Source organism: Juglans microcarpa x Juglans regia, chromosome 3S, assembly GCF_004785595.1.
Source record: "Juglans microcarpa x Juglans regia isolate MS1-56 chromosome 3S, Jm3101_v1.0, whole genome shotgun sequence".
In the NCBI taxonomy this organism is placed as follows: domain Eukaryota; kingdom Viridiplantae; phylum Streptophyta; class Magnoliopsida; order Fagales; family Juglandaceae; genus Juglans; species Juglans microcarpa x Juglans regia.
Window position 1 is genome coordinate 7,170,520 of NC_054599.1, and position 12,182 is coordinate 7,182,701.

Genomic DNA, 12,182 nt, shown 5'->3' on the forward strand with positions numbered 1-12,182 from the left:
CTACTTTATTCAGGCACTACCTGTTGATGGTCTAGTTCATGCTGGACAAGTTCCTCCTTCAGAGATTGTGGCTGTTGTACGGCCTGCCAATTTTGTTTCTTCTAGCATTTCAAAGAACTTGGACCAGAATGATATTGTCAAGAGTAATTTAGAAATGTCAATGGAGATTAAATTCAGAGAAGAAGCTGAGGATCTTCAAGATGTGTGCCATATTTATTCAAGGCGTGTAACACCTTCATCTCACTATATTTATTCAAAGCGGATAACACCTTCATCACGTAAAGGATTTCACGGTTTATATATCTTTCCATTGGGTTCCAAGTTTCCAGATTTATTTCAAAAAGCTGGTGTTTATACGTTTTCATTCTACGTTGTAAGTAATACCAGGGTACCATTCTCATCATGTCTTCTCCTTTGTAGGATATTATATAGTTTTTGATCTTATTGTAATCGTGTATGCTGATACAATGGGATTTTGTTCATCAGGACGAGTTAACTTGTAATAATTGTGACAAAGCAGTGCTAGTTAAGGCATCTTCTAAGGTGGGAAAATGGGATCTTTTGAGTGATGGACAGAGTCCACCATTTAGCGTGAGGTATGATGCCTTTTATTTTTTGAGCTAATTAACCCTTTTTTTTAGATATTCCTTGTGGAACCAGTTGATTCATAAATGTCAATGTAATGTGTTGTAACATGAATAACTCCTTAGTCGGAAAGCAATATTTTGATCTTGTGAGTTTTTTCAGTAGACATCTATTGTTTTGTCTGTATCTAAAGCTTGATGTTGTATTTTACAACTTCCTTTTATAATTTATTACTTTCTTCTCTTATTAAATGACCTTGTTGGATAGGGTCGGTTCTTGTTTTCCACCTTTCTGTTTGACATGTAATGACATCTATGGCAATCGAATTCCTTTTACATCAACACCTGAAGTGATGATCAAACTTCAGACAATCAAGGGTGTCCTTGTCGATGTAGAGAAAATGAGGATTGAACTGTCACCCAATAAATTCACTCTCAAAGTTGAGGTATGGTACACGTTAATATCATCTTGCCCTTTGAAGGCATTGCACTAAATATTCTTGTAAATGTAGGTATGTTTTCAGTTAGCATCTTGTTGGGGTGATAATGTTGCAGGATATACTGATTGAAAGCAATGAGTTAGACAAGATCCGGCCAAATTATCAAGCAACTTTGGTGATATGCTCTAGGGATAAATTGTCCTCCGTCTCATTTCCGTGTCAAGGTATCTACTGGTCTAATTTTAGATAGCCCCATTTGAACAGGTAGGAGGTTTAAATTCTCTTTCTTCTGCTACATTAATAATTCTATGTTCGTTCTTGTTTGGATTAGTTTACCCTGGATCCTTACAATTTGTCAAGGCCCGACCACCAATATTGGATGACCAACTGCTTCCGGGATGTATTGCTAAGGAGCTCGTATTAGAGGTATGTATGGAGGAATTTCTTGTGTTTTCATGACCAGAATTGCATGCATGTTTTTTTGACAACCTGAAGATGTGATTCAGCTATTAGTTGAATAGGAATTCTGTGTGTTTAAATAACAATGCAATTCAAAATTTAATATATTCTGTCTTGTGAGGATGGCTGAAGTGGTACATAAAAAAAAAAAAAACAATAAAAAAGAAAAGAATAGGCTGCCTAGAGTTGCTGTTTCCTTTTGTTGGGGTTTATCAAAGTATTGTTTTTTATTGATTTTCTTTAATAACATCAAAACATTGCAGCCTTCAACCTTGAGCAGAAAAAAGTCTTAATTAAATATGTCTAACTCATTGCAACTCTCTGATACCTCATATATGGTACACACAAACACATGATTTGTATGAAGTTAATTAGGCATCTCTCTCTCTCTCTCAGCAGCAGGTTTTGGTAATATGGGAAATGTATCGTGAAACAACTCTAAAGAGTTTGTTTGCACAGCTCTAAATCAATGTTTCTCTATCTACTCTATTTTGTATGTTTTGCATGAATTGCTTTTCCTACATAAATCATGGCATTTATAAATCTATCCTGGAAGTCAAAAATAGCATGCATCATGACTTAGGTACGTAGAAAGGGCATCAAACGATAGATTGTACATGCATAATATTCTTAGAAAAGACGTGACGTTTCATCGTTTACTGTGCTAACTACATGAAAATATGATCATGCTACTTACCTCAAGTGCTAATCCAATATTCCCGGCGCATAATTGATTGTAACATGCATTAATTTTTATTCAAATTTACATTTCTAATAAAAAAGGGACTTCATAACTAAAACCAGAAATACTTATGACTTATATTTCCATAAAACATAAAACCTCATAACCCTCAAATATCTTCACTCCCCACATTATTTATTATAATAATTACACGATTAAACCCTAAAAGTATTATAACACCCAAACATCAGATTTCTCTCCATTTTTATCATCAAACATATCATCATAAAATAAGAAAAGGATAAATGATGAATAACCCCCTGTGCTGTACCCGGTTTGAGATTAGGCCCTTGTTCAATTTATTTATGATGAAGGGGATTAATTCTAAACTTGTGATAGCGCGGGATGTTAATCCAGAGGTTAATTCTAAACTTGTGATATCCCAAGGTGTTAATCCTAAAAAAAAATGCACAAGGGCTTAATCTCAATTTGGGTAAAGCACATGGGGTTATTGGTCATTAATCCCAATAATAAACCCTAAATAATTCCATTGCAATGTCGACCCAACTTCGATTTCCCGACATCTCGTAATTCAATTACCCTCAAAATAGTCTATCCTTATATGGGCCGAACTCACATAAATACATATACAACACATAGATCCATAACACCTACAACCCAAGCCCATGGCCCATTTAAATTGGATAACCCGTAATAGTTAGCTATGGAGCAATACTCTAGCCACAATGTGATCACACAAAAGTAATCCCACAAACTGATACGATTTGTCAGATTGTAAAGTTGCTTTTATTGTAAAGCAAATATGATGGATCACATGAAACCACATCAGTTTGTGGGATTACTTTTGTAAAATCCTTTTGTGGTTGTAACACTCCTTAGCCATGCCAACCTGGTACCATACTAATGCCCCACCTAAGAGAGAGATAGAGAGCTTATTGAGCGGTGGCCTGCGTGTGCTCTAGTGGTGGTGTAAGACTGGGCAGTGGCAACGTGAACGTAGCATAGTGGCTAGGCACGTTGGGGCACGCTGGTGAGAGCAATGGAAGAGGTCTCGTGTCTCTGGTTGGAGTCTAGCGGTGCATTGTCCAACAGTTTCGTGCATGGGATGGTTTAGGGTGGGGCTTGAGCTTCACTTGGTTTTCGTTGGTGTAGTAGTGGCTGCGAGGGACAGCACATAGGGCCCCATATGGTGGAACCCATATGTTTCGGTTTGTGTAAAAAGGAGGGTGGTGGCAGCGACTTGGTGGCTCTTGTTTTGGTTGGTCTGGGTGGCGTTCATGGTGGAGGACATAAACCTCAAGTCGAGGGAAGACTAAAGGGAGGGCATTATGAAGACGTTCTTGTAGAGGGAGTTTCGGGTGGAGTATTAGTCTTACGGGAAACAAGGAGTTGGGGTTGGGGAGGTGTGTTTTATTCCAATTCGGGCTTGGTGTATTTTGGATAGTTTTTCACAGGCTTTTTGGGTCATTAGCAGCTCTTTAGTATGGGCTAGGTGTTTTCTTGTATACGTCCAGTGTACTTAGTTACTCCTATTGATATATATAATATTTTTACTTCTCAAAAAAAATATATTGGTTCATTAATACCATCCAAAATCATTCTCTAGACCTCAGGGAGCCTTAAAATAAGCTCATGGGCCTATGGGCCCAATTAAAAATTCTTAGCCAACTCAAAAGGCTATTGCTCGTGTGCTTGTCCAAAATGGCCCATAAAACCTAATTCAGGCCCAAGAAAATTATCCTTTTTCTGACCTTCAAAATATTGGCCTGAGTTGTTACGTACCGCATTTGGAGGCATCTTTGCAACTTCATGGAACCCTCTATGGGTCATGGACTTGTTGACTTCTTGTTATCACGAAGTTTTGTTAATGAGATCACAATATGCAATGTACTGAGTGTGCAATGAACTTCTTTCGTTTATTCTATTATATAATACATCAAACGAAGGAAGATAATTTTTTTGTCAAAATATCTGTAAAATAGTACCCAAATACTTATTTCACTTGTTTCTCGATTTGTTTTCTTTTTATTTTCATTGAAATAAGCTACCTTGTTTCATACGCACTCAAAGGTATATGATATGGTATATTTTATTGAACCGGTACATGGCTGAAGCACAAGATTTGATAATCTTCGATAAAAATAACATGTTCTTAATTTTGTTTTAGCATTCTTCTATTTGCCATAACCTTCAGTCCTTCACTACATATCATTCATTACATGTTCTTAAATTGTTTTGAAGTTTTATGACATATCATTTTCTAATGTATCATTCCATTAGATGGCATAATCATCTTAGATATCTACACATAATCAATCTTACTCATTGTTTGTAAGACAATAATAACTTGTATTCTGCTGTATCTCGAAATTTATTTTTGCTCACAAGCATCGTAAGTCGATCTATTTTACTTCAGATGTTTGATGCATATGGTAATCATATCTCGCAAGGCTTGGAAGTTGAATTAGTTGTGGAAGGATTTTGCATACAAGATCAAATAGGTTCAAAGCGTAAGGTCAGGTTCTTTTTTTTTTTCCTGGCATGTTATTCTCATCCTGAGCATAGTAAGTAATTAGTTGGGAATCAGGCTCAACAAGTTGAAAGTTGATCCTAGTTGTAGTAAGAATTATTTCCATAACTAGAGATCTTTTATGTGTAGGTTGATGATAACGGATGCATTGACCTTGGTGGCCTTCTGAAAGTAACAGCAGGCTATGGAAGTAAAGGTATTCTTTTGCAGTGGCCTCTTTCATACTTCTGATCTTGTGAAACTTGTTTGGGAGAGAGAAGTTCGTGCAATCAAGAAAGAAGAGAAGAGATAGGGGAAAATTTAGGACTCCATGCTTAGTTCTTTTCCAGAAGTAGCAAAGAAAGTTGTCTGTTTAAATTTTTTTCTTGCAATTATTAGTACTTCCGGTTTTTAAAGAATTTTCTTCCCAATCATGTAGCATGCTTTGTTTGCAGTATAAGTGGCATCATCGTCAGCGATAGCAAATGATGTGTACCAAGTATATTCTAGTTCAATGATACTAATTGACCATATTATCAGTGAATTATGGTTTAACTTATTGTATCTTCCTTGCCCTGCAGTTTCGCTGGCTGTTCTGTCTGACCATGAAGTTGTTTTCAAGCAAGAGTTTCAAGCTCAAAAACAGGAGATGCAGATTACGTCTGGGGTTAGTAATGCCTTATGTTCTGTCTGGCCATGAAGTTGCATATATTTGTTAGTGTTAATCTTTTATTAATAAGAATGTTGGCAGAGCCAATTATAAAAAAAAAAAAAAAAATGTTGGCAAAGCCCAAGTATGCAGGACATATACAAGAGGAGAAACATAGTTAAAGAGAAGAGGAAGAAATTGCTACGAGGAACTTATGAAGATTGGGGCCATTAATATTTGTAGCCATTGTTGAAAGAAATAATGCTCTGATAAATAGACTTCTAAGGTCCTCCATCGAGCGTTCTTTATCTTCGAAGCTGCGGTCATTTTGTTTCATCCAAAATACACCATAGGAGGCATGTGGGTACCATACTCCAAATTGCTGTAATTTGCTAAACACCATGAATGTTTTTCCAGCTGGCTAGTTGATCAGGCACCCTCCCCAGAATTACCCATGCCATTCCCGCCCTGCTGAATAAATCATCTCACAAGGCCTTGGCAACCTAATAGTGAAGAAGTAGATGGTCCACTGTTTCACCACTTTTCCTGCACATGCAACACCAGTCAATTACAATAATCCACCTTCTTCAGAGGAGCTCAATCAGCTACTCTTCCAAATGTTCTTCCAAGGGAAAGAATTGTTCTCCTAATTGGTGATGGACCTATAAAAGGAGCGAACAGAAGATTTTCCTTTTCAGAATGAAACCCACAACATCTTGTCTACTTCTTGATTTCTTTTATCTCCATGGAAAACAATAGGCTGAAGAATTATGCAAAGATCCTGACTTCCCAACCATGGGTAGCTCTGATAAAGTTAAGATTCCATTGAAGAGAACCACTAAAAATCTCCATAACGTCCGCAACCAAAACCTCCTGTCTACATGCAATTCTATAAACAATCAAAGGTGTCCTTAATGGCTCTATCTTGAACCATCTTCCGCCACAAATTTTGTGTCGAAGAAATACACCCTGTCCCCTTCTAATGTTTTTCCCTCCAAGCACCACTATATTTAGAATCACTCACTCCCTTCGACAAGGCTTGCCTCTCATTGTGATAGCACCACAGCCACTTTTCTAGAAGTGCCCGATTGGACATCATCAGATTTCATTCTCCAACCCACCACATGAGAACGAAGAGCATACCTTCTTCCAATTGAGTAGGTGAAATTTGAACTCTTCACCCAGTCCAATCCAATGGAAATCACGTTGGAGCTTCCCAATACGGCTTGCCGCACTGGCTAGAAGGAGAACAATGATATGAAGTAAGTTGGCAAGTTTGAGAGAGTCCTCTTTATTAAATTGGTGTGACCGCCTTCCAACTTGCCAACCTATGCTCAACTTTCCTCATTACATAATGCCAGATAGACTTTGCTTTGACTGGGGCACCCAAGGGAAGACCAAGATACTTCATGGGTAAAAATGATACTTGCACCCAAAGTCCTGGCCAAACTCCAAACATTGTTGATGACAACATGCCCCACCGGAAACATTTGTGACTAGAGAAGTTTACTTATAGGCCAGAAACAACTTCAAAGCATAGTAGGAGTGCCCTTAAGTACTGGATTTGACTTCGACCCGCCCCACAAAATATTAACACATCATTTGCAAATAATGAATGTGAGGTGTTAAGAATGCCACTTTAGTATCTCCCACTAAGAAACCTGTCATAAAGCCATCTCCAGCCACCATTGACAGCATTCTGCTAAGGGCTTCCATTATGATAACAAATAATAGAGGAGATAAAGGATCACCTTGCCTATACCGTCGAGAACTATAAGTTTTTAAATGATTGCATTTCACAGTCATTTAGATTATACATAAGTGATTTTAGGTACCTGAGTTTTGTACTGCCAGGTAGTGAACTAGAAAATATCATTTTTGAAATCGTGAATTCTGGGAGACTTCATGATGAAAAGAAGTGTTGGAAATTTTACATTCAGTATAAATTCAGAATCATTCAATCAGAGGATTCTATTTGGCACTGCTTCAAATATTCCATTCGGTTCCTGCTCTTCCTCTCCCTCAAAATAAGGGGTTTTTCTTTGAAGCTTCTCACTCTTGTCACCCAGAGCTACATCTGAGTGTTAAGGTCGCCCCAACTTTTCTGTGACTATTATTTCATTTTGAGTTTGATATTGATTATTGTTGAGCTTTATGTGCAGGTCTCCCTTGTGCAATCCCCGAAATTGAAGTATGATGAGAGTCAGTCTCCATATTCCAATGAAAAGGTCATGCTTCTTGAGGATTCGTCTTCTCTAAAACAATCAGAAAAATTTATCATGCCATTGATAACTATTGAGAAGGTACAGAAATTAATCTGAGATTTATGATTGCTGTTCTGATAAAGATGCAGTAAAACTTGTTCCCTGTTGTCATTATTTGATTACTGTGTATTGATTGCTTCTCAATTTAGGAACTTGAGGATGAAGTACTCCAAATTGGTTCGCGCATTGGAAATCTAGAGAAGAAACTGGATTTGCTCTATAATAGTAAGGCAGAAATAGAGCAAGACATATCTCAGTTGCAAGGTCTGGGTTTACCATCACATGTTATTATTCATTTTCCTTCTCACTTAAGCATATAGAGTGCTTGGAGCTTGACATTGAAAGGACTCAAGTCCATTCCCAGGAATGGAAACTGCAAGTAGAAATTTCTTTCAGTGAACCCATGTTACCCATCTGTGTCAACATCACCATCTTCATCCTGAAAACCACTCCCCCCACTTCCACCACTAAACTTAAAAGTAAATATCTGTATTGAACATATATGAAGGGGATAATGGGGTGAGGAACTTCTTAAGATGGCAGCTCTCTTTTATTGTGGACTTGCATCCATATTTGAAGGAGTTTGACAATGATGACAATCATTTGGAGAAAAAATTCAAATATGAAACACATTATGGAAATTCAATTTCCATTAGGCCCTAGTTACGAAGACACAAAATTGTGAAGCAGGTATAGAATTATATGCTGTGCTGTGTTGCATTTTTTCAACATTTAATCTACTAAGAAGGCAAACAAAAACTGCAGAAGGCCATAAAATGTATGTTTAGATAAAAGTCGCACATGTAAACATCTCATGTAAACATCTGCTCGGAAGCCCTATGCTGGCAATAGGTGGCACAGCAGACAATGCAGTGTCTCAAATTCACTATCAAATTTGAGAATGTTGCATTTGATGTTGCTTGTGGTCTTATTTTAATATTCTTTTGTACTTTTGGTTTGTATGAGCATTTTTCCCTAACAAACCGAATATATAAATGAAGTGGTTAACTTGCAATGCCTCTGATGTCATGACTTATACACAGCTTCTATTGAGCCCTGTCTTCCGAAGTCCCCACCCACAAAAGAGGAACTGATAAATCAGATACAAAGCAACAATCACTCTGCAGCATCTGTCCTCTGTTGTCTTTCAAGAGAATTCTCCTTTCAAGGGCTAAAAAACCATTTCATGGAAGATATAGTTGGCCTGGTTGCACTTCTTGGTACAGTTCGCCTCAATAAGCTTAGCATCACTTCCACTTTTGTTTTTCTTTCTTCACCCCCCTTGATATTTCTTTTATGAGTAATTGAAAACTATATTCAAAAAGGCAAAAGGCATAGCCTAAACACACAGGATGTATACAAAAGGAATGCCTAGTTAGGGGAAAAAAAAGATACACCGTATTTATGATTTATGAAGACAGCCTGTTAAAATCTATAGCTGCTGCCAAGAGGTGTAGAGATTGAAGAGGAAAAATTTTCCCCTCTGGATTGATCTATATGCAGGATATTAGCAGAGTACTTGGGCGAAGATCAAATGCTTGCTGTTGTCTGTAGATCCTCTGCAGCTGCAAGTGCTCTTGAGAAGTTTGAACACGATGGAGAAGTGCATTGTAGACATGCTCTTCATGCAGAAGCAGCTGCACTTGGAAAATCTATATATGGCCGATTTCTTATTGTATGCCTTGAAGATATAAGGTCTTGTTTTATGATTTCTATTCCTGTATTTTTGTAGTTATTGCTTGTTTCATCATCATTCCTCATGGCAGCAATTTATTTTTAAAAAAAGTTTCTGCAAAAGAGAAGGTTTGCAAAGTATTGAATTGTTGGACTGTTTGGCAGGGCTTACGAGGGAGAGTTTGAAGGTAGTGACCCTCAGAGGAAGCTTGCCTTGCTGTATCCTACCTTTCCAAGTGGGAAGGTGCCAATGGGTTTCGTTGGTTATGCAGTTAATATGATTGACTTGGACGTTGGTCATTTACACACAAGAACTGCTGCAGGCCATGGCCTTCGGGAGACCTTATTCTATTGTCTTCTAAGGGAGGTCCAAGTATATGAAACCGTGGAATGCATGTTAGAAGCCCGACATTGTATAAAGCATGGTGCTGTCTCTCTGGATGGTGGGATTTTAAGAGACAATGGAATCATTTCTCTCGGATTTGGGTATCTCTCTCTTGCTGTCTCTGTGGATATTGGCATGGTTGTAACTTTCTGGTTTTTGCATGTTATGCTTTTAATCATGAAGTTTTTGTTTGCTTGACCTATAAAAAAAAATACGAAGTTTTTGTTGGTTTGAGCCCCATATCCTAAGCAAGGAAGGATTTCCTTGACCGGATGTTGCAAGCTTCATGCTGTAATAGTGATTCCAATTGGATTTCACACACACCAGACATAAAGTAAACGACTCTCATCCACCCACACACATACTGTGTGCGGCGCATGTGAATATTTTCTTTATGTGGTGTGAGAATCAGAAAGGCAACGATACGGTAAGAGATGCCTTTTTATGCCTAGTTATGAATTAAAAATCTTCACCTTTTATTCTTCTTCCACGTGCTTTCCCTAAGAGATATAAACACAATTGAGCCAATTTCTTTAAAAGCATATGTTTTTTTCCTAGAGTTCAAGATAGAAAGATAGAGAGGAAATGAGCAATATGGTGAAACAAGACATCATATCTTAGGAGGTTCGCACTTGTTAGGAAGCTATCCACAATTTATTATGTCATATACATTTTAAAAGCTTCCAAGTCGACAAACAATTTATCACCTGTATTTTCCATTGCAATGTTGTATTCTATCTTTATGAGGAACAGAATCTTTCAGAGATTACTTGTCTAGTGAACTTAATGGACGTGGAAACTTGAGAAATGTGCAAAGTAGTAATAGTACTTGTTCAGCCTAAAAGCATATTGATTAAATTTGACATAGATTTGGGACTTGTCCTCTTCAGGAATCCTCAGATATGTTTTTCAGTTACCGTACAAGAGAGCGAGCCCTCGAAGGAAATTGTGGAGATCATGAAGCTTTTTGAAGAAAATAAGTCTGAGTTGAGGAGGGTGATCGATTCTATAGAGAAGGTAAACAGATCCCTTAAGAAATATATGAAGAAATTCACGAAGAAAAAAGAGAAGTATCAGAAGCTTATGGATGATATGGAGCCAGTAGTAAAAGACTACTATCTGGAATACAAGAAGCTCTGCATGGAGAACACAGGCTCCTCATCCTACTGATGTTCTTTGTTCGTGTTGCTTAAATGGTGGAGAAGTTGATTTTCATTATGTTTTATTTTTATAAGCTTGCCTTTTTCTTATAACTTGCATGTTTTGAGTTACCTATATACATATAAGTAAAGTTTAACTTCCTACTCGTTAATTGTCACTATTAGTCATCTGTTTTTAATGCGAGTCCCTCTGTTCTTGAACCTGTCATCTAACCTGATGTCCTCTGTAAAACTGCATTTTTAAAGGTCAGAGATCAGTTTATGGCCTAAATATAAGAAGGGTTTGTCAAATAAGATCACTCATTTCAATACATGCCAGCAATGCTACTTTTTATCATAAACTATACCGTCCCGGTATTTTTTGTCAACTACTTAAATGGTATTTACTTGAAAGGTGTCACATCATTACGTGTGACTGAAGATGACATGATCAAGAACTTTTCTCAATAAATATTTAATAATTGTTATAGATTCAAATGCAATAATGCAACACCCAGTATTGCAGAAGAACAACATCATATCATTGTTTGGTTGTACCCTAAATCATTTTGGATGTTTCATCTTCATCTCAATATCTTATAATTTCCTTAATCATACCAATACATTTGGCCTCATTTGGTTACGAAGTTCAGATGAGACTAGACGAGACGAGACCAGATATTTTACTAAAAGTTAAATAAAATATTATTATAATATAAATTTTTAATATTATTTTTATTTTGAGATTTGAAAAAATTGTAATGATTATATGAGATGGTTTGGTTTCCAACCTCACCTTCGTATCCTTGAGGATAGGTCGAAACATAATTCATTCAAAAACCACCTTGTGCGTTGTGGCTATAGGGTTGGTGAAACACATCTAAAATGCTATTTGCTCATCCAAGATTCCAAGCACTTCTTGGGTGCCATATTCAAAGGATATTAAATTGCATTTTTGCATTAATCGATTGTAAAATAGGTTGTAAAAGATTTACGAGAGACTTGTAGGTATATCATTACCCAATCAAATAGAGTTTGGATAATAGCTCACACCATTTCGCATAGTTTTCTAACGATTCGTCATCTCACTTATCACAAGATAATGATATCCTCATTTTTCATGAACATCGATGTAATTAGCCTACTTCATCATCCCCAAATGATACAATTTCCTTTCAATTAAAATAGTCCATGCATTTCCTAGACATAAGTGAGCACGTACATCTTTTGACACCATATCATACATTAAGCTACTTTAAAAAATATTTTTCATTTCCAAACCATATTAATTTTATCATGCATGAAATGATGAGGATAAAATGATATGATAGATTTGTGATTAAACTATATATTTTATTATGCATAAGATGAGGTGT

The 12,182-nt window shown here is 36.9% G+C and overlaps 1 protein-coding gene across 1 annotated transcript in view; it reads left to right on the forward strand.

The window, feature by feature from the left end:
- LOC121256900 (structural maintenance of chromosomes flexible hinge domain-containing protein GMI1) overlaps positions 1-10,973 on the forward strand; it is a 38,151-nt gene extending 27,178 nt beyond the window's left edge. Inside the window, exons 24-37 of the mRNA XM_041157690.1 lie at positions 14-373; positions 487-596; positions 853-1,030; positions 1,140-1,248; positions 1,356-1,450; positions 4,603-4,701; positions 4,846-4,912; positions 5,277-5,362; positions 7,507-7,647; positions 7,758-7,872; positions 8,652-8,852; positions 9,108-9,303; positions 9,448-9,768; positions 10,558-10,973. Of these exons, the coding sequence (XP_041013624.1) occupies positions 14-373; positions 487-596; positions 853-1,030; positions 1,140-1,248; positions 1,356-1,450; positions 4,603-4,701; positions 4,846-4,912; positions 5,277-5,362; positions 7,507-7,647; positions 7,758-7,872; positions 8,652-8,852; positions 9,108-9,303; positions 9,448-9,768; positions 10,558-10,837 (2,358 nt within the window). The 3' untranslated portion in view covers positions 10,838-10,973. The remainder of the gene's footprint in view (positions 1-13; positions 374-486; positions 597-852; positions 1,031-1,139; positions 1,249-1,355; positions 1,451-4,602; positions 4,702-4,845; positions 4,913-5,276; positions 5,363-7,506; positions 7,648-7,757; positions 7,873-8,651; positions 8,853-9,107; positions 9,304-9,447; positions 9,769-10,557) is intronic.
- The last annotated feature ends 1,209 nt before the right edge of the window (positions 10,974-12,182 follow it).